The 25462-nt window shown below is 41.5% G+C and overlaps 1 protein-coding gene across 5 annotated transcripts in view; it reads left to right on the plus strand.

Annotated features, from left to right (window-relative positions):
• The window catches only part of IKZF5 (IKAROS family zinc finger 5), a 282876-nt gene extending 257924 nt beyond the window's left edge, over window positions 1-24952 (plus strand). For all 5 annotated transcript variants that reach the window (XM_044056030.1, XM_044056026.1, XM_044056027.1 and 2 more), the window contains one exon: window positions 23166-24952. In XM_044056030.1, the coding sequence (XP_043911965.1) occupies window positions 23166-24106 (941 nt within the window). In that variant the 3' untranslated portion in view covers window positions 24107-24952. The remainder of the gene's footprint in view (window positions 1-23165) is intronic.
• The last annotated feature ends 510 nt before the right edge of the window (window positions 24953-25462 follow it).

The raw sequence follows: 25462 nt of genomic DNA on the forward strand, positions 1-25462 counted from the left end.
CAGATTACCGATCTCCTGTCAAAGTCACAGTGAAAACAGTTCTAAAAGTCCTAGGAACTATGGCAGCAACCATAACCCTAGTCCCTTTAGCCAGGATGCACATGAGAATTCGTCAGTGGTTCTTTTTTTCTCAGTGGTCCTTACAAGAACTTCCTATGTCTCACCAGATCAGAATTACAGAGTCATGCAAGAAAGATCTAAGATGGTGGTTCCTTTCCAGTCATGTCACATTAGGTCGACCCTTTACCCCACAACAACGTCTGGCAACAATGACCACGGATACCTCCCAAATAGGGGAGGACATTATCTGTGGAGGATGGTCCAAGGCACATGGCAGGAACACAAGACCCATTTGCACATCAGTGTTCTAGAGATGAGAGCAGCACATCCACTAGGAACAATTGCAATTCAGTCAGACAGTATGTCGGTGGATTGGTACATAAACAAGCAAGGAGGAACCAAATCTTACCCCCTTTGCTGAGAGGCCGTCAGGGTATGGCAATGGGCAATCTCTTCCCAACGCTTTCTGATAGAAACGGACATCCCGGGGGAAGTCCAGTGTGATAGCGGACAGGCTGAGCAGAGCAATATTGATGCCTCATGAGTGGTCCCTAAAGAAAGAGATAGCAGAAAGGATATTCCAAAAATGGGGCCAGCCTTACTGCAACCTATTTTCCACTCCCACGAATGCCAAATGCAGCAGCTACTTTGCCCTAATTCCCCCTCTGAGGGAGTCGCCAAGGGATGCACTTGTTCACGATTGCCCTTGGGACTACTTTTTGCATTTCCCCCTTTTCTCCTAATACCCAAAGTCATTCAGAAAGCCTACTCATTGGGAAGCAGGATAATTCTCATCGCTCCGTACTGGCCTCATCAGATTTGGTTTCCCTTCCTCCGGCCTCATCTTCAGGAGAAACCGTGGACTCTGGACCCATTTCCAGACCTTCTGACTCGTATGTTGGGAACGTTCCACCCCTCCCTCCAAACACTCAATTTGACAGCATGGCTACTCCAGTTGCCAACTTAGTCAGGTTTCAAAATTTTATGCCAGTAGTTAAACATATCTTGGTATCCTCACACAAGGCTACCACAAGGAAGCTGTATTCTAGTAAATGGAAAAGGTTCTCATACTGGGCACAGAGTAAAAACATCGACCCCTTTTCAGCCCCAATCACTTCTATTCTGGAGTTCCTATCAGAGCTTTTTCAACACGGTTCAGCTGCAGTTACTATTATGGTGCATTTAGTGGCAATCTCAAATTTTCACATAGGCAACGGAACTTCGAACCTGATGTCACACAAATTATCTAAAGCTTTCTTAAAAGGTACCTGCTTATTAAGACCCCCCCCTTTAAAGAACCTCTCTCATTATGGGACTTGAATTTTGTTCTAACATATCTGACCTTACCCCCATTTGAGCCCTCATCAACTTGTGACCTCAAATTTCTGCCCTGGAAAACAGTTTTCTTAGTGGCTATTACCTCTGCAAGAAGAGTTTCAGAATTGCAAGCTTTGTCAATCAGACTTCCTTATTTGATCTTCCATAAGGATAGAGTATCTCTCTGAACCCAACCCATCATTCTTACCTAAGGTGTGTTCACAAAATAACTTAAATCAATCCATTGAGCTGCCAGTGTTTTTCCCTAATCATGGCAACAAGGCAGAATACAAGCTACACCAGTTAGATGTGCATGGACAACTTTGGTTCTATTTACATAGAACCAAAGATGTTCTTCATGTTTCACTGTTGCAGTCATTACAATTGGGTTATCTCCTGGCAGGTTGCCCTCAGTCGACCTGAATATCAAAGTCTTGGGTCCTGCGCCGGTTGCTGTCTCCTCTTCCATGACGTCAGGTAGTCAGGGGTATAAAACATGCAGCTGACGCCATTTTCTTCAGTCTTTCTTGCCACACGGTGCCCGAAGCAGAAGCAGTTCGCAAGTGCCGGTCGGCCGACTCCTGAAATTTTCGTATTCGAGTTTCAGAACCGAAGTCTTCAACTAAAGCTAAGTACCCCGTTGGGGAAACTTTTTCTTGCTCCTTTCCGATGTCAGTAAAAGTTAATAATTGCATTACTTGTGGGAAGCAAATACCTCATAAGAATTTTCATTTGTACTGTATTCCTTGCCTAGGCCCAGATCATAACGTGCCTTGCTGACGGTTTTATGCTAGATTTAACCAATGCACTATTAAGCGTCGGTATATCTTTGTTTCAAAATATTTTGGAAACAGATTTAATTACCCTGAAATGTCATAATAATACGACTACCGGAGTTCACAAAAATCGCAACGAAAAGGACAGAGACAAACCGTCGAGGTCCAAAAACGACGACGGAGCTTCTCCTAAGCCAGTCGCCGGTTCGTCGGTACACAGTGAGGTGCTTTCGCAGCCCCTGATACCTGCTACTTTTGAGTCGCAGGCCTCTACCGAGACCCATACAGAGTCCGGTATGCCCCGAAATTCTCAGAGTGTTGTACCCACGGATGTCTCACCCCCGGATGAGTCCGGAGCCACTGAGCAGGCACTGGCTTCTGAGGGTGTTTTCAGGCCTCAACATTTCTATATAAAACCGACGCCAACTTCAAAAATGACTTCTAAGGCTAAAAAACCGACACATGAGCCACATTCTCAGGCCCCTATGCCTAAAAAACAGATGATAAAAATGGCTGAGTTCTTAATTACCTTGATCAGGGGTTCCCAACCCCCTCCTGATAAGAGGCCTAGGGAAGACATTGACTATGAATCTTCAGATCAGGTTTCTGTTACTTCTGATTCCTCTTCTGATCAGGAATTTTCTATACCACTCTGTGAGGATTCAGATGCAGAAGAATCCATCCCATCTGCATCTCCTCCTGAAGATTATTCTTTTGGAGAAACCTTGCATACTTTAAGGGAGCATTTTCATTGGGAGAGTCAGGATTTCTCGGAATCAAAAAAGAGGCTTAGGGATTTCCTTCTTCTTCCTCAGCATAGACCTTTGGCTATACCTCCTGTATTAGACATTGTAGATGACGTGTTTTCAGAATCTAGCATGGCTCCTGATTCCCTGCCTCCGGCTCCTAGTAAGCCAAATAGATATTACAGGGTTCCTGACTCCCACAAATTTTTATTCAAAAATCCTGCTGTTGACCCTGAAACTATCTCACAGGGTCCCAAAAGTGTAAAGGCGTCTTCAGCCAAGAATCTTACCCCCTCTGATAGAGATTCCAGGGTGCTGGATAGATGGGGAAAGAAGATTTATACTTCTGCATCCTTGGCAATTAGGGCCTTAAACTGCCAGTTTCATATGCTTAAATATCAACAGCATGTTATGGGATTATTGAAACAGAAAATTATGTTAATTTCTGAATGTGTGGAAAACAAGGAATTACAGGAGTTATTGCATACAGCAGAAAAGGTTGGAAAGCATACTTTGCAATGTGGTTTTCATTCCTTGGAGGCCTCTTGCAGGGCCGCAGTTACTGGATCTGCGATTAGAGGGCATGTTAAAGCTAAATTGTTGGATGCACCTTTACAGCATGATAGTCTGTTTGGTAATAAGGCAGAAGAGGTTTTAAAGAAAATGGAAGACAAAGCTAAATCTATGCAAACTGTAAAAGATTTCTTACAAGTGCAGCCACCCAGATTCAGTAGACACTGGCCTACAAAAAATTGATCCTTTCCTGTGCTCAACAGAGCTTCACAAGGCAAATCCAGATGCTCAAAAGGCTCTCGATATCAATCACAGGGTTCTTAAAGGTCAAAGCAATGGGGTGCCTAACCTCCAAATCTGGAGGAAATAAAGCACAATCCTACAGTAAGCAGTCTCAATGACTTCCCTCTGCCATCACCAAGCACTTATCTTTTGGCAGCCCCCTTGGGGGGAAAATTAGCACTTCATGCTCAAAATCAGCAGTTAATAACACAGGACAAGTGGGTATTAAACATAGCATCCCAAGGGTACATATTTAATTTCCATACCTTGCCAGCTCCAAATGGTTGGCCAGATCTGCCACAAAATCAATGGGCAGAGGCACAGAAACAAGTTATGTCCCTCATGGATATGGGGGCTATTCAACCAGTACCAGAACAGGATAAAGGGCAAGGGTTTTATTCAAGACTGTTCCTGGTACCCAGAAAAGACAATGCCTGGCGTCCAATACTGGATTTATCGATTTTGAACACATTCTTGGACATCCCAAAATTCAAAATGCTGACTTTACAACAGCTTCTGCCCATGCTGCGCAAGAATGCGTGGTTAGTGACTCTAGACTTAAGAGGCATACCTGCATATCCCAATAAGGGAATCGTTTAGAAGATACCTCCGTTTCAAGGCTGGTTTCATGCATTACCAATTCTCTGCACTGCCCTTTGGCTTATCTACTGCACCCAGGGTCTTTACAAAGTGCCTGGCACCAGTAATTGCATTTTGCAGACAAAGAAGCATACAGATCTATCCTTACTTGGACGACTGTCTCATTCAAGCACAAAACAAGGATATTCTTCAACATCTGGTATTTGTAAAAAGGCTTCTAACATGCCTAGGGTACACAATAAATGAAAAGAAATCACAACTGGTACACTCTCAAAAAAATTATATTCCTGGGTGCAAGCTTGAATACAACTTCCCAGATGGCTTGCCTTACGCCAGACAAACAAAGGCAACTGACTATTTACTTCAAACAGATGGCAACAAAAACCCTGTAATCTGCAAGACAAATTATGCAGGCTTTGGGGTTCATGGCATCCTGCATTCTACTAATTCCATATGCAAGACTGCATATGAGGAAACTACAGTGGTATCTAAAAAGTTTATGGAGTCAACATTGTCACAGTCTGGAAACAATGATCCCTCTCATTCCCTGCCTACAACAGGAGTTTCTTTGGTGAGCAGAGACATGTCACCAGAACATGGGACAGTCATTCACTTTACCCCCTGCCACACAAGACCCGACTACAGATGCATCAGACTATGCTTGGGGAGCCCACCTGGCAGGGAGATGCATTCAGGGCATATGGAGCCCAAAACAAATGCATCTGCATATCAGCCAGAAGGAGATGTTACCGTTTTATTTTCCGCTTTCGTCCGTAGACTTCATCAGAATAAAATTGCTCACTAGATTGTACCTTAAATACATCACTAATCAGCACACAATAATTAAAACTAATCATTCAATTAATGAATCATTACATTTAAAAAGACATGACAACAAAAATAAAATGAAATGTTTTTATGTGATGTGCAAACATATCAAATCCTTACTTTTGTCAACCTTTAATTTTTGATATTTAAGAAAACATTTTACATTAATTGATTCATTTAATCCAGGTGGATGGTCTGATTTTAATTTTATTTGCCACTGGGTTTCCCTCTGTAACAAAAAGTTCTTGAAGTCACCTTCCCTCATATCTTTATAACAAACTTCTAATATGGAAAATAGAAATTTGTTGAAAGTCCTACATACCAAACTATGCTTAAAGAGAGCATTTTTTCGTCCTTCATTTTAATACAATATAAATGCTCCCTAATACATGTCCTAAGCTCCCTTGTCGTCATGCCCACATAAAATGCGGTGCATGAGGAACAAAGTGCTATATAAACTATACCCGAAGTACGACAATTTGCATAACCAGGAACAGAAAGAATTCTTTCTGAAGTCAAAACTGAGATATAAGGACCAACCGATATGTACCTGCACATGTTACATTCATTGCAACGGTACATTCCCTTCTTTATCGTATTAACATTGAATTTGTTACCATTGCTTTGTTCTAAAATTTTCTTTAAATTGTTGTCATTTCTTTCAACAAATAATGGTTCTAATAACTCTCCAATTTTTTGTTATGATATTTTTAATGTGCTTACTATCTGAATTCATTCCAAGTGTGCAAACCATGCTACTAGTCAACCTACTACCTGAATTAACAACCATGGTATTACTTTTTTCCATGGCCAAATTCAATAATGGTGAAAAATCACTAACAAATAATGTAAAAACTGTTGTGGATGTTAAAAAGTATGTGAGAAAACTGAATTTACATTATTTGTTACATGATGTGTCTAAAACTAATCAGGTATTTATCAAGCCATCTAATTTTTGTCCCAAATTACATCATACTTTAAACATCTTTGAAGAAATTTGTTTACAGGACATTGCCTTGTTACTGAATAGCACACATAAAATTGATCACAACCTCACATTTTCTGAGGTCAAAGCTTTGAAAAAATTAAAGGATATGTGTGACAAAGTAAGATTTATGAAAAGTGACAAGGGTAACAACATAGTTGTCATGACAAAAGATTCCTATATAGAAGGGGTTTTAAAACTTTTGAACAATACAGATGAATATGAAATCATTTCACTTTTCGAAATTCACAAGCGACAACGTGCTATACATTCTTATTTATACGAAGCCCTCATGGAGGGTGATATTAGCTGTGAATTATACGAATTTTGTGTTATTGATCAGCCACGTATAGGTGTATTTTTTGGGATTCCCAAATCACATAAATCTCTTGTGAATCCCCCCTTCAGACCAATTGTTTCTTCGTCCCATTCAAACACTGAAGGGTTGGCTTTAGTTATTGATGCTTTGTTGGGACCTACCATTATTCACGAAACGTCATTTTTACGTGACTCGTGGCATTTTTTAAAAAAATTAAATTCATTTCTTTCCACATTTTGTTTTGATCCAAAACAGCATTTAATGCTAACTGTCGACGTGGTGTCATTGTACACCTGCATTCCCCAGGACTTAGGTATTGAAGCAGTGCAGAATTTTTTGTCAAATTATTATAATGGTTTTTCTCAAAGAACTATTTCTTTAATATGTAGGTTTTTAGAAATTATTTTAGAAAACAATTTTTTTCTTTTCGAACAGACTTACTACAGGCAAAGAAAAGGAGCAGCTATGGGGTCTCCAGCTGCTCCTGCATATGCAAATGTGGTAATGGCAATGTGGGAGCGTCAATTTATGTCATTTTTGACGGACAAATATCATATTTTATTCCATTGCCGTTTCATTGATGATTTGTTTTTCATCATAGATCAAAGTGATGTGAATATTGATTTGTTTCTTAGTTACATCAATTCCTTTTCAACTTACATTAAGTTTGTTATCGGTGGTAAAGGAATCACTGTTGATTTCTTAGATGTCAATTTAAGGTGGGATGATGAAGATATGAGAATTCATAGTACCATTCACAGAAAGAAGACTTTTAATAATGGTTATCTACACTATAAAAGTGGGCATCCTACACATGTTATTTCCAACATTCCGAAAGGGCAGTTCATTAGAGCTAGCCGCATGACATCAAAGGAATCTGATGTTTTGGAAGAATTTTGTTTCATCATTTCTTTATTTCTTAACAGAGGTTTTCCTAAAGTAGATCTCATGCATATAGCTGAAGATGTATTTAATAGACGCATTAGTGATTTTTCACCATTATTGAATTTGGCCATGGAAAAAAGTAATACCATGGTTGTTAATTCAGGTAGTAGGTTGACTAGTAGCATGGTTTGCACACTTGGAATGAATTCAGATAGTAAGCACATTAAAAATATCATAACAAAAAATTGGAGAGTTATTAGAGGTAATGCTGACATGTTCGGCGTTTTAGGTGAGAAACCATTATTTGTTGAAAGAAATGACAACAATTTAAAGAAAATTTTAGAACAAAGCAATGGTAACAAATTCAATGTTAATACGATAAAGAAGGGAATGTACCGTTGCAATGAATGTAACATGTGCAGGTACATATCGGTTGGTCCTTATATCTCAGTTTTGACTTCAGAAAGAATTCTTTCTGTTCCTGGTTATGCAAATTGTCGTACTTCGGGTATAGTTTATATAGCACTTTGTTCCTCATGCACCGCATTTTATGTGGGCATGACGACAAGGGAGCTTAGGACATGTATTAGGGAGCATTTATATTGTATTAAAATGAAGGACGAAAAAAATGCTCTCTTTAAGCATAGTTTGGTATGTAGGACTTTCAACAAATTTCTATTTTCCATATTAGAAGTTTGTTATAAAGATATGAGGGAAGGTGACTTCAAGAACTTTTTGTTACAGAGGGAAACCCAGTGGCAAATAAAATTAAAATCAGACCATCCACCTGGATTAAATGAATCAATTAATGTAAAATGTTTTCTTAAATATCAAAAATTAAAGGTTGACAAAAGTAAGGATTTGATATGTTTGCACATCACATAAAAACATTTCATTTTATTTTTGTTGTCATGTCTTTTTAAATGTAATGATTCATTAATTGAATGATTAGTTTTAATCATTGTGTGCTGATTAGTGATGTATTTAAGGTACAATCTAGTGAGCAATTTTATTCTGATGAAGTCTACGGACGAAAGCGGAAAATAAAACTGTGTTACGCTATTTCTTGGGTGTCATCAGCTGCTGTTTGCCTTTTTGGTGTTTTCGTGGTTTTGGTTTTGGTACTTGTTTTTTTATCAGAAGGAGATGTTAGCTCTTCAGCATGCCCTGATAGCCTTTAAGGATTTACTTCAACCAGGACAACTATTGATAAAGACGGACAACACCATGGTTATGTGGTACATAAGCAAGCAGGGGGTACACATTCCTACCCCCTTTGCAGACTAGCCATGCATTGTGGGACACAGCCATGACTTACCAAGTACATCTTCAAGCTCAATTCCTGCCAGGAAAACAAAATACTCTGGCAGACGACCTAAGCAGAAATCTTATGGACCCTCATGAGTGGAAACTGGACACACAAGTCTTCAGCATGATAACAGAGAAATGGGGGAGTCCAGACATAGCTCTATTTGCCTCTTCCCCAAAATTATCAACTGGACAAATTCTGCACAAGGACTTATCACAGACAAGCATGGAAAGTGGATGTCCTATCCTTCAGTTGGAAAAATCTATCAGCCTACGCCTTTCCTCCTCTGCCTCTTCTCCCCAAGGTCTTATTAAAGGTCAGACAGGAAAAAAACAAAAATGATCCTAATTGCCCCGGACTGGCCTCGCCAGCACTGGTACCCAATTGTAAGGAATATATTTCAACTCCCTCCTTGATACTTGCCTCAAATACCTCATCTACTGTCTCAGCAGAGCAATCAAATTCTGCACAATCAGCTCCAAACTCTGAACCTGGCAGCGTGGCTGATCATGTAATTATTCAAAAAACACCTCTCAGTAAATCTGTGATGGATGTCATTTTGGAAGCCAGAAGGCCTAGTACTAGAAAATCTTATGCTGATAAATGGAAGAGATTCTGTGCTTGAAACCAAGCTCAAGGAACGGACCCAGCAAAGCCAAATATTCCTCAGATTTCTCAGTACTTGACTGAGATGCTTGACAAGGGCCTATCTTTTTCATCAATAAAAATCCATGCCTCTGCCATCTCGGCTCATTACAACACAGAGCCTCCCATCTTTTCTCATCCTGTGCTAAAATAGTATCTTAGAGGGGCCAAAAAGTTAAGGCCTCCCATTAGATCACCAACTCCTGCATGGGACCTCAATTTTGTGCTGGAAAAGCTCACCCTGCCTCCTTTTGAACAAGCAGCGACTGCGGATATAAAGTTTTTATCTTGGAAAACCGCTTTCCTTCTGGCAATCACTTCAGCAAGAAGGGTTTCAGAACTATAGGCCCTTATGGCTGTGGAGCCTTTTATTACATTTCATCCTGACAGGGTGTCCCTCAGGACCAATCCTTCCTTTATGCCTAAGGTGGTGTCCAGTGTGGCTCTTAACCAAACTATTCACCTGCCAAATTTTACCCAAATCCGCAGAACAAGAGGGAGCGGATTCTGCATTCCTTGGACGTACACAGACAACTAAGATTCTACTTAAACAGGACCAGATCTCTTAGAAAGTCTGAGCAACTACTGGTGGCATTTGCTGCAGAATCAGAGGGGAAGACTATTTCAAAACAAACTATTTCAAAGTGGATAAGCCACTGCATTTGTTTCTGCTACTTGCATCATGGTAAAGAAAATCAGGTCACATTCCACCAGGGCTGCATCTACCTCAGCAGCTTTTCTAAGAGGAGTTCCAACCAAAGACATTCTAGAAGCTGCTACTTGGAGCTCTCTTCATACATTTACAAAGTATTATCATTTGCCTCTCTTTTCTAAGTCCAGGGCAGGCTTTGTCACTGCAGTTCTGCAGGGCCTTTTAGCCGCTCCTAATGCTATTTTGCTCCATCCCTCCCATACATAGCTTTGGGATTCTACCCAAATGTAATGACTGCAACAGTGAAACATGAAGAACATAGTACAGTTGTGTACACTTACCATAAATGTAGATGTTCGAGTGTATTCACTGTTGCAATCCGGGTTACCCACCCACCATCCCCCTTTTTCCTAAAACTTCTCTTTCCTTCACTATATTCTACAGCCTTTGTGGTGTATTTGCTTTTAGATGAAGGTAAAGTTTATGTTGTCACAATTGCATTTATATATATATATATATATATATATATATTTTTTTTTTTTTTTTTTGCTCCCCATTTGGGGGGCACCTGACATCAGGCCAACTGAGGGCAACCTGCCAGTAGATTACCCAAATGAAATGACTGCAACAGTGAATACACTCAGACATCTACATTTATGGTAAGTGTACACAACTGTACTATTTCAGGCAGTCTCAGAAGTCAAAAAAGGCGTAGATTCATAGGTTAGTACTAGGTGAACTGCCCTTGTGGGCCATTTTAAGCCTAGCCAATGAGAATCAAACCCTGCACCTTGTGTTTGTAAGGCATATACCTTAACTATTATGCCACCTCCCGCATGCCAGTCTTTAAAGTCTCACCATCTAACTGCCTCTCAAATTGTAGTACCTTTATTTACAGTTCTAATAAAAGACGACTACCATTCAGAGTCAAAGGTCACTCTGCTAGGGCCCTGGCTACGTCATCCACTTATCTAGCTTAGGCTGTCAATGGACAGTATTTATGCCGCTGCTACTTGGGCAAAACCTCACACCTTCATTACTTATTATAAAGTGGATTTGGCCTCCACGGACAGGACCTCCTTTGGTTCCACTGTGCTGGAAAGGGTGCTTCCATGAGCCATCCAGAGAATATGGTGCTAGGGACGCTGTCCCAACCAGTAAAAAATGAAGGTGAGATAGGAGAACGTAACATAAAGAAATTATGTACTCACCATACCATTCCATGTTTGTTGTCCATCTCACCATTCATTCTTACGATCCCTCCCACCGTTCCCCTGCCTTGGGCTTCTAGAGGACCTAGAGGAATTTCCTCCTTGGACAAGGAGCTCCTCTGACTTTTTCTTCTTATGTATCCTTTATTATAGGACTACTGTACATATATGGTTAGGGTTAGCAGCAAACAAGATCTGGAGAATCACACACTGCATGATGGGATAGGTATTCAGCCATGACCCAAGTGAAAGACTTCGAGCTATAGTATGAGGCCATGTTGGAGCCGAGGATGGACTCCGAACCCACCTAGTAAGAATGAATGGTGAGATGGACAACAAACGTGGAACGTTATGGTGAGTACATAGCTTCTTTTTTTATCCAAATAATATCTGAGTTGTCTCTGTAGGTCCAATGTATAGATAACCTTCGCATTGGCACACTGCGGAGAAGAAAAAAAGGAAGGAAGCTGAATAGCATGTTTAAAGGACAGCTGAATAACCACCTTGGACATAAAAGAAGGAGTAGTATGAAGAGACACTTTGCTTCTTTGAAAAATTAAAAAAATAAGGAATGGCTATAAGAGCCTTAAGCTCAGGCACTCTCTTGGCAGAAGTAAGAGCCAACAGCAGAACAGTCTTCTTAGGGCAAAGTTGCAAGGAAGCTGAATTAGCAGGTTCAAAATGAGTGTGAGTCAGTTCTTCAGAAACAAAATTGAGGTCCCAAGAAAGAGGAATAGGCATTCCTGGGGACCTGATGTGAAGGACACCTTTAAGAAATTGCTTGAACTCAAATCAAGAGAACAGAGGGAGAGTTCAAGGGCAGACAAGCAGAGATAGCTGGCAAGTGAGTGTTAACCGAAGAATATGCCAAGCCAGCAAGGAGCAGATCACACAAGAGAGAACCAGAGGAACCCCTACTGAAAATGGATCCTGATGCCAAGAGAGGCATCAAATAGAAAATCTTTTCCATTTAGACATGTATGATTTACTGGTAGTGGGTCTCTTTTTCTCTTGCGGCACCTGAAGCAAATCCTCAGAAAAAAGGTGCCTAAAAGGGATTAAAACACTATCACTCTGTGTCATTCGAAGCGTGGATAGGTTAGGATGGATAAGAGATCCCTTGTCTTGTGTGAGAAGACTCACTCGGTAAGGTAACTTGTGGTGATTGCCCCTAACCGGATGAAAAAGAAGGGGGATATAGTACTGTCTGGTCCAAAAGGGGCTCACCAACAAGATTTTGGGAGACTCCTGCTTGATCTTGTGCAGAACTCTTGGCAGCAGGTTAATAAGAGGAAAGCCATACAAAAACATTCCCTTCCAAAGAAAAAATGGGGCATCCACTTTCCAAGTCTGAGGACTTAGTACTCTCAAACAGAATGGAGGCAGTTGTCTGCTCAGCAGAGGCAAAAAAAAAAACAATCTACCTGAGGAACACCCGATTGATGGACTATGTCCAGAAAAGCATCTCTGTGTAACATCCATTGGTTAGCCTATGTTCTGGACCTGCTCAGAGAATCTGCCACTAGATTGTGCTCTGAAGGAATGTAAACTGCCTGAAGAGTCACCTGATAACTGAGGGACAGATCCCAGGCCTGAAGAGCCAGTCTGTGAAGGAGATAGGACATCATACCCTCCTGCTTCTTGATATAACACATAATGGTGGTATACCACTTAATGGTTGTATTGTATGTGAAGATTTTCAGGGAGGCCAGGGAAAAAAAGGGAGTGAAAGGCCTGTAAACCCAGAAGTAGAGCTGTCATCACTTCTGTGCTGATATAGGCTTCTGACCTGTGAAGAGGCCAGAGACACTGAATTTTCAGAGGGCCACAAGAAGCCCCCAGCCCTAAGTCTGAAGCGTCTATGAACAGTTCTTGGGAAGGAAATGGAGCATGGAAGTGCAGTCCTGGATAGAGAGAAATATGTTGAATCTGCCTCTGGCGCTCAGGTTTGAGACAAGGAAGCAAAGGAACAGGAAACTCGGGGGGGGGGGGGTGATGGCAGAGTTGAAGCCACACTAAGTTGAGGTACCATCGAAGCGTCATCATATGGAGCCTGGCTAGAGGAAGCATGGGAATGGTGGAGGCCATAAACCCAGAATCCTGATAAATTCACTGACCATAATAGAGGACAGAGGAAGAAGAAACTGGAAAAAGGTTGTCAAAGACAAAACTTTGAGCAGGAAGAGAGGTGGGAATGGTCTGAATCCTGCAACAAAAAAAAAATGTGATCCTGGGAGTCTGTGTAAGCACAGACATCTTGAGATTGATGGTGATCCCCAGACTTCGTAAAAGACAAATGGTAAAGTGAATATCTTGCAGAAGACTGCTTGGAGATAGAGCCTGAATAAGCAGGTCTAAATAAGGGAATATCTGTATCCCTCTGCAAAAGGCAGTGACAGGAGAAAGGCATTTGATGAATATCCTTGGGGCAGTAGAAAGGCCAAAGCAGAGAACTGAAAATGGGAGGAAGAAATAGAGAAATGAAAACATTTCTTGAACGTAGGGTGAATAAGGATGTGAAGCTACACATCCTTCAGGTCTAGAGAAACCAAGAAGGCATGGGGGGGAGATGATCTGAAGAGACGACATCCAAAACAAGGGACTTTGAGAAAAGTGTTGAGGAGAAAGAGGTCCAGAATTGGTCTCCAAGTCCTTTCTTTCTGAGGAACCAAAAATACCCTGGATTAAAAACCTCCTCCCACTTGGGTGGATGAAACAGGTTGAATAGTGCCATGATCCAAAAGGGACTGCAAAACTTTTGAGAAAAGAGAGAGAGTTGGTCTGGAGGAAGCTAAGGAATGCCTAAAAGGGGTGGGGGGATTTCCATATCATGAAATACTCCTAATGAGTGATAGATAGCACTCAAGTGTCTGTGGTGGTCTGTTTCCAATTTGGGAGAGAGAGAAAGGCAAAGCGGCAAGGGAACCTGGCTGAAGGTAAGAGATAGCAAAATGTCAAATTGAAACAGTCTTGTCCTGAAAGGAAGGCTTCTGAGATGTAGAAATCTGTGAAGACTTAGCAAGAGGAATAACGTCCGGACCCCTACATACTTTTGAGAGGTTGAAAAGTCTGCCTTTGAACAAAGGCAGATTTTAGGAAGGCAATTCCACTAAAATGTAGGTATAGGGGAAACAAATATATCCTTGAGTTCCTGTATGCCCTTACCCTTATCCTGGAGAGACTTGAACAGGTCAGCAGTAGCTGTCCCAAAAAGATTTTTATTATCCTGACGAGCATATAAAAGCAGCAGACAAAGCCAAGAATAAAACCTCATCATAGAGCCAAAAGCAGCAGCCCTGGAAGAGGCTTTATCAGTATTGTAACTGTATTTTATCAAGTTACAAGTGACCTGGGAAGAAAACCCAAGCAGAGAAAGAGCTGAAGCTTTCCCTCCTGAATCACACATATCAGAGACAACCTTAGCAACCTAAGAATTGCGAGCCAAGACATACCTGGTCATTTAGGTTTGGTAATTAATAGCTCAAAAAGCCAAGGTGGCAGAATTATATACCTTTTTTTTATCCAGCCTTTCCATAGCTGTACTCTCCTTGCCAGAAAGAAGGAGCTTAAAAGGCAAACGTTTAGAAGGTTTATCAGTTGAGACTAAAACCACAGAAGGGTTAGCAGAAGGACACTTGAACAAAAATATGCAGTCCTCAGGCACCTTGTAGAACCTATCATGTTTCCTAGGGGACAGGGGCGGAAAGTCAGAAGCTACAGAGGCAGTAGAGATGGTGCCCAAAAGGACACCCAGTACAGGAGGAATGGCAGACAGTTTAAGAGACTCTATTTGTAGAAGCTTTTAGCATCTCTCTTGATATCAGAGCCCTGGGAACATTTCCACTTAAACTACTCCATCATATGAGCAATAGTATACCCAAAGGATAATTCTTCCAAGGGAGAATACTGGCAAAAAAGAATCCTGTTCCTCTGAGCCATAGTCCAGAGGAGAAGGAATTTGAGTGGAGTATACAAAAGATTCCTCCTCAGAATGTAGGTCCTCATCTGAGGAATTCAGTTTCCTTGCCCTCTTAACAGGCATCGAAGACCAGGGAGGAGCAGGGACTGACACCCCCTGTGAAAGGCTTCAAGGCCATCAAGGAACTAAACAAGCCTTGAGTAAAGTCATACCATTCACACTGGGGATCTTTAGCAATAACTGTGTAATATGCTTGATCTTTTGCTTTTTCTTAAGCAGGACATCTGCCCTTACAAACCTAGGCAACTCTGTCCCTTGGCTGGATTCAATCATTGCAGTAGGAATCTATTCTCCGACTAAGATTTGAGAAATCCCCCTCAGACCCTCAGAAATAATTAGCCATGGTTCTCCCTCAACATCTAGAGCAGATGTCTGAAAAGCCTCGGAGAACTCTGAGAACTCGGATCTATGCTGCCCTCAGATGGAGTCATGGCTAAAGAATCTAATGCAAGCACTGGACATTCTTCAGAGCTTTTTTGGCCTCTAGAGGGATAGTGGAGGATAGACAGCAGCTGGATCAGACCTAGATTTTTTTGGCCTTCTTCGTGGAAGATGGCTGTAACTGGAGACAAGAATATTCCGCCATAGCACCCTGAGCCAGCAATTTAAGACACTGGCTCTGTAGGTATATGGAGAGGAAAGATAAGCGACTGTGGAGGGTCTTGGGGACAAATGCTTGACAGCGTTCTGTATATGGTTGTGGGAGCATCTAGGTAACAAAAAGACACTGGTTGTGGCAGTCTTTAATAGGAATCTGCCTCCCACATTGATGTTTTTCCCATCTTGGATGAGATAAACACAAGTAACAACAATGTAGAGAAAATATAGAGAAGAAACAGCAATGGGGCACTTAACTGAAGATGGCTTGGTAACCAGCACAATAGACAGACATTCAGACCAACATGCAATAATGGCATTCGACTACAGATAAAGACGTTCTGGGTATTTGCTTCTGTACATCACCTTTGTGGCCTATGCGGGGAGCATGCATGTGACATACAGTGTCTGCGAAATCTAAAGGTTTTGGCATACCGACCAGATGTAGGGCTGTCCTTGGCAGGAGATCCCCTTTAGTTAAGAATACTGCAGCAGTGATATGGAAGGGCATAATACAGTTGTGTAAAATATTACCATAAGAGTAGATGTCCTTCTGTTAGTATTTGGTCCCTCTCCCTCTGATATGGCTCTTGCCCCTCTCTTTTGATGCCCTCCTGGCCAAATGGCTGTTGCTTCCTTTACCTTCTGAACTGTTTTCTTTTAGGTGTACATGTTCTGTGGTGTCCTTGGGGGTATTTTGCTCTCCTGAGGCAATTCAGTTCGGAGTATTTGCATCTGTATGTCACCTTTATACCCTAAGTGGGGAACGTGTATGACGTGGTGCCTATAAAATCTAAAGGCTTTGGTATACTGGCCAGATATAGGGGTATCTTTTGCAAGAGATCCCTTCATTAAAGAATACTGCAACAGTGCTGTGGAAGGACATCAAGATGTGTACATTTTAATACAATGTGTGGGACCATTATCTTCACAGTGAGGACCAGAGTGATGGAGAAGTATGGAATGCTAAGGGGAATTGAAAATGTTGCAAAAATGAAACCGTAGGGGTAGGTTTACTGGTTGGAAAAAGTCAGTAATTTGAAATGATAAAAAGTTCATGAAAAAAGAGCGTATGTAAATTAAGTATATAATTGTAGAATGATGGTGATAACTTTGGATACATATTTGTTGACTGACTGTGAATAAAAAAGATGCATAGCACTATTGACAGGCTGGAAAGGTAACAAGTCTGCCTAGCAAGTCAAAGGGCTGTATCTGGTGTATGGCTTTCATAACTTCTGTGCACCATTCATACTGCTGCTGTCTTTCAGTGCATATTAGGGCAGATCACATTTAGGAATCACTCTGATATGTTAGGTGCAATCCTTCCCAGCTATGGACATCCTGTTTAAAGGACTGAGTGCAGCATTTTCTAAAATAGGGGTAAGTGGGGTTCATAAAGTTTTAGTAGTACTGTGAGGTTATTACTGCTGTTGTGCATGCAGTAAAACATTTCAGTATAAATAATTGTGTTCTGCTGTAAAGTTTAAGAAATTGAAAATGCCGGAAGCAAGAGGCACTTAAGATTACATGAATAACTTGGAACACTAGGCAGTAACAGTGAGGAATTGGGGAGAGATACTGCCTTTGTTTACAGTATCTTCAGGGTGAGTGGATGCCTTGTTTGGAAAGCTTGATTAATCTGAGGAAAGTAAAAAGTACAAAATTATTTTGGACTACAATCCACAGTCAAGACATTTAACAGAGACAACTGGAGAGAGAAAGTACAGTTGTGTAAAATCTTACCTCAACAGTAGATGTCCTTCTCTTCACTATTGCAGTATTCTTTACTAAAAGGATCCCCTGCCAAGGATAGCCTAACTTCCGGCCAGTATACCAAAGCCTTAGGTTTTCAAGGACATTGTATATCACGCGTATGCTCCCTGCTTGTGGCATAGGGCATAAAGGTAACATATCGACATACCTACCTCAGAATTGAATAGCCGCAGGATGAACAGCATTCCAAGCAGAAAAGGAACATGTGCATCTAGAAGGGAAAAAAAGGGGGAGGAGTGGAGTGAGAAAATACTGCTACAGTGAAGAGAAGGACATCTACTGTTATGGTACGATTTTACACAACTGTGCTATGTCCTTCCATATCACTCTTGCAGCATTCCTTACTAAAGGGAGAGTACAAAAGCTTAAGAGGAAACTTGGGAGGAGGAAGGCTCAATGTGGCCCTCAGGAAACCCATGCAGGATAGCCCTGGCAAAACCAGGTCTAGCTCTGGAAATAAAGATATGGATACAAGTCCAAGAAGCAGCCTCAAGGATGGAATTGGTATCCAGTCCTTTGAAAAAAAGCAACAGAGGAAGCCACAACCCTGGTAGAATGAGCCTTTACAGAAGCAGAAAGTTTTTTCCCCATGAAAGGAGTAACAAAAAGAAATGGCCTTAGAGATTCATAAATAAATGGTTTGCTTAGAAACATTCAAAACCTAAAGAGCAAGGATTAAAAGAAACAAAAAGTTGCTGAGACTTGCAAATGGCCTTAGTTTTATCCAAATAATATCTGAGTTGTCTGTGCAAATCTAAAGTATGAAGATCCTTCTCATTGGTAGACTGTGGATAAGGGAAAAAGGGCAAAAATTCATTAACCACCTTGGGCATAAAAGAAGGATTAGCACACAGAGACACCCTATCCCTATGAAAACCTAAAAAAAGGAGGAGCAGCCATGAGAGCCTGAAGCTCAGACACCCTTATCAGCTGAAGTAAGGGCCAAAAGAAGAACAGTCTTTCATGTACAATGCTGAAAGGAAGCTGAAGCTGCATAAGGAACCTGAGTCAATTTTTCAAGAACAAAACTTAAGGTCTCAGAAGGAGGAATAGGCTTTCTTGAGGCCTAATATGAAGAATGCCTTTAAAAAATTGACCTCAAACTTAGAGGTTAAAGGAGGAATCAAAGGCGGACAAGCAGAAATAGCTGAAAGATGTGCTTTAACTGAAGAGTATGCCAAGCCAGCTTAGAGCGATTCACACAAATAAGGGAGAACCAGATGAACCTCCACAGAAAATGGATCCTGGTTACAATCAAGGCACCAGACCAAAAATCTCTTCAGTTTGGACACATAAGATTAATTGGTAGTAGGTTTTCTGGCTTCCTGCAGAACCCGAAGCATGTCCTTAGAAAAAGGTGCCTAAAAGCGCTCAAAACCCTATCGCCCACAGAGTTAGTTGAAGAGTGGACAAGCGAGGATGGACGAGAGACCCCATGTCTTGTGTGAGTAGGTCCAACCTGTGAGGTAACTTGTGGTGATTGCCCTTGGCTAGATGCAGAAGAAGCAGGAACCAATGCTGCCTGGGCCAAAAGGGAGTCACCAGTAAGATTTTGGGAGAGTCATGTTGTAACTTGAGCAGGGCCCTCAGTTTAAGGGGAAGGGGAGGGAATGCATAGAGAAAAAACATCTTCTTCCAAGGAAAAAGACAGGTCATCCACCTTCCAGGCCAGAGGACTTGGGACTCTGGTGCAAAAAGAGAAAGTTGTCTGTTCAGAGGGGAGGCAAAAAGATCTACCTGAGGAGTACCCCACTGGTGGACAACGTCCAAAAACACATTTACATGAAGCATCCACTCATGAGTCTGTGTTATGGACCTGCCCAGAGAGTCTGCCACAGTGTTTAGTTCTGAAGGAATATAAACAGCGTAAAGAGTCACTTGATATGAGACAGCCAGATTCCAAATCTGAAGAGTCTGAAATCATTTCTAGTCTGCACAAAAGGTAGGACCTTCCCCCCTCCCTTGCTTGTTGATGTGCCACATCATTCTAGTATTGTCTGTAAAGATTTTGAGAGGCCCTGGAAGAGAGTATGGAAGGCCTGATGAGCAAGAAGGAGAGCTCTCATCTCCTTATTGATGATGTGGTCTGTTCTCTGTTGAATCGGCCAAAAGAAGCACCAAAACCTGTGTCTGAGGCATCCAAATAAAGTTCACGAGAGGGGACTGGGGGCTGAAAAGGAAGCCCTGGGTTGAGAGACAGCTGATGAATCTATCACTGAAACTCTAGTTTGAGGCATGGAAGAAGAGGAACTAGAAAGTCTAAAGTATGATGGTGTTGAAACCATACTGATTTTAGGAACCATTGTAGTTTCCTCATATGGAGTCTGGCTAGAGGAAGCATAGGAATGGTGAAACCCAGTGCCCTTAGAAACTCCCTGAGCATAACAAAGACCTAAGGGAGAAGGGATTGAAAAAAGGCAATTGGAGTCAGAGCCTTGGGTGGTGGTAGAGAGGCCAGCATATGAATGGTCTGGAGCCTGCACCCAAGAAAAAAATATGATCCTTAAAAGCAGTCAGGAAGGATTTCTGGAAGTTTGTCATAAACGGTAGTTGCATGAAGCAAATAGCATAGTGGTGGTGCTGAATCAAGGTCTCTGGAGAGGAAACCTGAATGAGTAAGTCGCCCAGGTAAGGAAAGATTTCTATCCCACATATCCTGCAAAAGGCAATCACAGGAGTGAGGCATTTGTAAAAACCCTTATGGCAGTCTGTAGGCCAAAGGGCAAAGCAGAGAACTGAAAATGCAAGGAAGAAACAGAGAAACACAAATATTTCCTGAAAAGAGGATGCATATAGATGTGAAGATGGGTATCCTTGAGATCCAGAGTGACCAGGAAAGCCTGAGGAAGAGGAAATAGTCTTAAGGGACAGCTTTCAAAAATAAGGGATCTTCAGAAAGGTGTTGAGCTGAGAAAGGTCCAGAATTGGGCTTCAGGTGCCTTCTTCCCTGGGAACCAAAAACATTCTGGAATAAAGCCCCCTTCCCCCTTTGAGGAGCAGAAACTGCTTGGATGGTGCCCTGAGGGAAAAAAAAAGCCCTGACGTATCTCCAGAAAAAAAGGGCAGCTGTTCTTAGGAGGTTGAGGAATGCCTAGAAAGAGAGGAAGGGATTTCCACACCATGAAGTATCCCTGACAGATGATGAACAGAAATCAAGAGTCCAGAGTGATCCTTAACCAACTGGGAAGAGACAGGGAAAGATGAAGAGACAAAGAACTTGACCTGAGCTGGAGGGAAGAATATAGTCAGACGAAATGTGTTTTTTTTTCTGGAAAAGGAGGCTTCTGAGTAATAGGAGTCTGAGTAGACTTAGCAGGAGAAGTCTTAGAAGGAGGGCGAGACTGTCTATGTACAAAGGGAGGTTTAGAAGGATGATTTCTCTGAAATTTAGGAATGGGGAAACAAAAACATGTTTCAGTTCCTGCAAGGCCTTGCCCTTTTCCTGCATGGACTGAAACATTTTTATTATCAAGGGGAGCATCCATCATTTTAGCTGTAATATCATCAGGTAAAGATTGGCGTCAAAGCCAAGAATAATGCTTCAACACAAAACCAAAAGCAGCAGCTCTAGAAGAAGCATCAGTTGCATCATAACTGCATTTAATAGAATGGTGAGCCACTTGAGAAGCGGAGCCCAAAAAAAAGAGGGCCGAAACGTTCCTCTCAGAATCGGGAAGGTCAGAAATAACCTGATAGGCCTGAGAAAGAAGAGCTAAGACATACCTGATCATATGGGTCTTAAATGAATAGCCTGAAAGGCTAAGGTAGCAGCAGTATACACCTTTTTGCCCAGCCGTTCCATGACCCTACTGTCCTTGTCGGAAGGAAGCAATTTAGTAGAAGGCAATAGTTTGGAAGATTTGTCAGAAGAGACAGACAGAACAGAGGGGTCAGCAGAAGGACATCTGTAAAGAAGTTTAGAATCAGGCACCACATAAAACCTTTCAGGTTTTTTAGGAGCTTTGGAGGCTGTGAATCAGGAGCCTGAGAAACTACTGAAAAAGTGTCTTAACGTGGCAGCTAGAACCAGAGGGACAGCAGAGGGCTTAAGGAACTCCATCTTGAGGAGTTCATAATAACTCTTTTGGATGTCTGAAACCTGAGCACAGTCCCATTTTTAAAAAAAATTCATCATACAAGAAATAGTATCCTCCAAAGAAAGTTCCTCAAAGAGTGAATCTGGATTAATGGAGTCCTCCTCCTCAGAACCATAGTCCAATGAAGAAGGAATCTGAGAGGTGTAAGCCAAGGACTCTTCCCCAGAGTCCATTTCCTCAGAAGAGTCCCGCTCCCTAGGCCACTTAAGAGGAGTAGATGACCAAGGGAGGCAGGAACAAACATTCCCTGTGGAGGCTTCAAAGCCACGAGTGTTTTAAACAACCCCTGTGTAAAGTCTTGCCATTCATGCTGGGGATCTTTGGGAGCAGGAGAAATATGTTTTGTTTTCTGCTCCTTTTTCAAAGGGACGTCAATCTTAAAGACCTTAGAAGGTTCAGACCCTTGTGACATTCAGTCACCGTAGTAGGAATCTTTTCCCAAACAAAAATCTGTGTAACACCCCTCGGTCCCTCAAATATGATCAGCCTAGGTTCCCCCTCAACATCCACAATGGATGCTTACAGAGCCTCTGAGGACATACGATAAGCTGAATCCATGCCAGCCTCTGAAATGGTTGCAGCAGAGAAATCTGACAGAACAGCTGGGTGATCCTGTGGGCTTTCATCAACCTCAAGTGAGATGTCTGGTGGAGGTGGTACAGCAGCCACGTCAGACCTAATATTTTCAGATGTCGTCTTGGCAGATGGATGACCCTCCAAATGGGACAATTCCACTGTCACAATCTACACCAACAACTTAAGACATTGGTTGTCTAGATAGACAAGGAGGAAAGACGACTATGAATGGTCTTAGGGATAAATCCTTGACAAATCAAGCATGAAATATGGTCGTGAGAAGCACCCAAGCAAAACAGACACTGATCATGATGGTCCTTATGGGAAATCTGTCTCCCGCACTGAAACTTTCCTTTCTGGACAACATGTAAACTCACGTCCAAAAGAAAAAACAAGATAAGAAGTAAACCCCAATGGAGCACTTATCTGAAAATGGCTTGGTAACCAGCAAAAATGAAGGAGTGTTTAGACCAAAGATTAAAGATGGTATTCGAACTGGTGGCAAAGAAGTTCTGAGGTAGGTACATCCGTACGGCATCTTTCTGCCCTATGCCATGGGTGGGGAGCATACGTGTGACGTACGACATCCTTGAAAACCTAAGGCTTTGGTATACTGGCCAAAAATTGAGCCACCCTTGGCAGGGGATCCCTTTACTAAAGAATACTGCAACAATGATATGGAAAGGTATAAAAAGATATGGGAAAAAGAGTTGCTCATACAGAGGGTGAGTAAAGCAAAGGAGTTATTGTTGGCATAAACTGTATTTGTAAATTATAAATGTGTTGTGTAGGTCAGAGTCTAATAATTCCACCATAATTAAACTAGTATGGTGGAAATGATTTGTGAAGTAGAATTGAAGGCAGCATCTTAACAGTAATCCATAACAGAAGGTAGGTAAATAATATTAGGGCACATTTTTTGAAGTGTGTCTATTCTTTTCAGATGGTATATTTTTTCTTTTCTGTACTGGATATTGCTTCAGATTTTTCATTTTTATTTTTGTTTATACAGGTGAAAAACCCCACAGATGCCACCTTTGTCCATTTGCATCTGCTTATGAGAGGCACCTGGAAGCCCATATGCGCTCTCATACTGGAGAAAAACCATACAAATGTGAACTGTGTTCATTTCGGTGCAGTGACAGAAGCAATTTGTCTCACCATCGCAGGCGTAAACATAAAATGGTGCCAATTAAAGGCACAAGACCTTCACTCAGTAACAAAAAAATGTGGGGAGTTTTGCAGAAGAAATCCAGCAGTTTGGGGTACAGGCGAACACTGATCAGTTTAAGCCCGCCATCCATGGTGGTGCAGAAGCCAGATTACCTTAATGACTTTTCTCACGACATTCCAAGCATTCAGAATGAGCCGTATGAAAGTATGGCAAAAGCAGCACAAAGTGGAAGTCTGCAGAGAGACCCACAGGACTTGATGGTGGATAACCCATTGAACCAACTTTCTACTTTAGCAGGGCAGCTTTCTAGCTTGCCACCTGAAACCCAGACACCAGCATCTCCAGACGTTGTGGCCTGTAGGGAAGAAAAGCCCTATATGATGCAGCAGCCATCTGTACCAGTTGTTGTCTCCACTGTGTCGACCAGTATTGCTCAAAGTTCTTCCCCTACCAGTCCAGAACCTCGGCCTACACACAGTCAGAGGAACTACAGCCCTGTGGCAGGTCCGAGCAGTGAACGCAGTGCACACACCAGTACTCCAAGTATTACTAACAGTCAGCCAAGCACTCCAGCGCCTACACTTCCTGTTCAAGATCCACAGCTTTTGCATCACTGTCAGCACTGTGACATGTACTTCGCAGACAATATTCTCTACACAATTCACATGGGCTGCCATGGCTATGAGAACCCGTTCCAGTGTAACATATGTGGATGTAAATGCAAAAACAAGTATGACTTTGCGTGCCATTTTGCCAGAGGTCAGCACAGCCATCGTTGAGCAATTAGGCTGTGCCACACCTCTCTTCTAGTGTTCTTTTCATGACGGGATTACGTGTTATGTATTGACTGATGTTTAATTGTACAGGGCCTAGTGGATCCCAGAAATATGGTACAGAACTATTTGAGAAAGTTAATATTCTGCAGACCATCATACAGTTCCATCTTCAAAAGGTGGAGTAATTTTTTAGTATATTTTACCTCTTCATTCTATCCAAAAATAGTGTAGCATAGAAATAGGGTTTCAGAAATCCATTCATCTTGCATCTTAGTTTCTCTTTGCATTGCCTGTGCTCTTTAGACCTGTATATTATATGTACAGACGTTTCTGTTTTCTGGCTTCTAGACTGAAGCTCCTTATGCTAATGAAGAAAATGGCATACTTTGTAATTTCCTTATGAAAATTATGTATGGCTATTTTTTTCTTGGCCCTATCACAGTAAATTCACAGTGTATGCTACATTAAGTTTTGATAATGTATTAACATAGTGCATTTTTCCATGAGATGGAAGTGAATTTTATTGTTTTAAAATTGTACCTGTGTGAAAAAGACAAAACTGTCCATTTTAATTAACCACAGAAAAATATGAAGTTGCCAAATTACAAATCTGCCTGTTTCTTGTGTTTGAAAGTGTACCCTAAAATGCTTTGAATTCTAGAAACAAGTGGAAACTGAGATTCACATCTGCAGTGAAACTAAATTTTCACTGCACATGAACTTTGCCCGAATATGCAGGATTATTATGTGTGGTGTGTATGTGTGTTCATTTTGTATGGCATCTCACAAGTTATATGTAGTATTTAACAGAATCATTAAAACTAACCTTATTTAGGTACAGGTAGCTGATCAGATTGCGTAAGATGCATGAAGAAGTTTAATCTGAGTACAGTTCTCTACAGAAGGTCCAAAACTGTTATTTATTTAAATTCTTCATACATCAACATGCAGAATAAAAACGTACATGATTACTGCAGTGGCTACAAAATGTAAGGGCCATAACAGTGCCTCCTAGAATCTAACTGCATTTAAGTTCACATTTAATTGATGCATACAATAGCTCATCTTCTAAATACTGGTATGAATTTTTGAGGTACAGTGTTGTGGACCAGGAAGTATAGTGGGAACACTACATTTTGTGACACTGGCAATTCACTTAGTAGATGAACTGAGCTGTTATAAGGACCATTGTTTGTGGAAGGTAATGCATCACACTGGATGTTGTCATCCAGACATTTGTTAGGTCTTCCATCACACAACACCTGATATCTCTGGAATGGCATAAAGGTACTGTGTCTTGAAAGTGGGTCTGTTGAGAATTCCATGGGTTATCTGGTTCAGGACTCACGAAGACTCCAT

Source organism: Protopterus annectens, chromosome 14.part0 (genome assembly GCF_019279795.1).
Source record: "Protopterus annectens isolate FY-2018-M chromosome 14.part0, PAN1.0, whole genome shotgun sequence".
Lineage (NCBI taxonomy): Eukaryota > Metazoa > Chordata > Ceratodontiformes > Protopteridae > Protopterus > Protopterus annectens.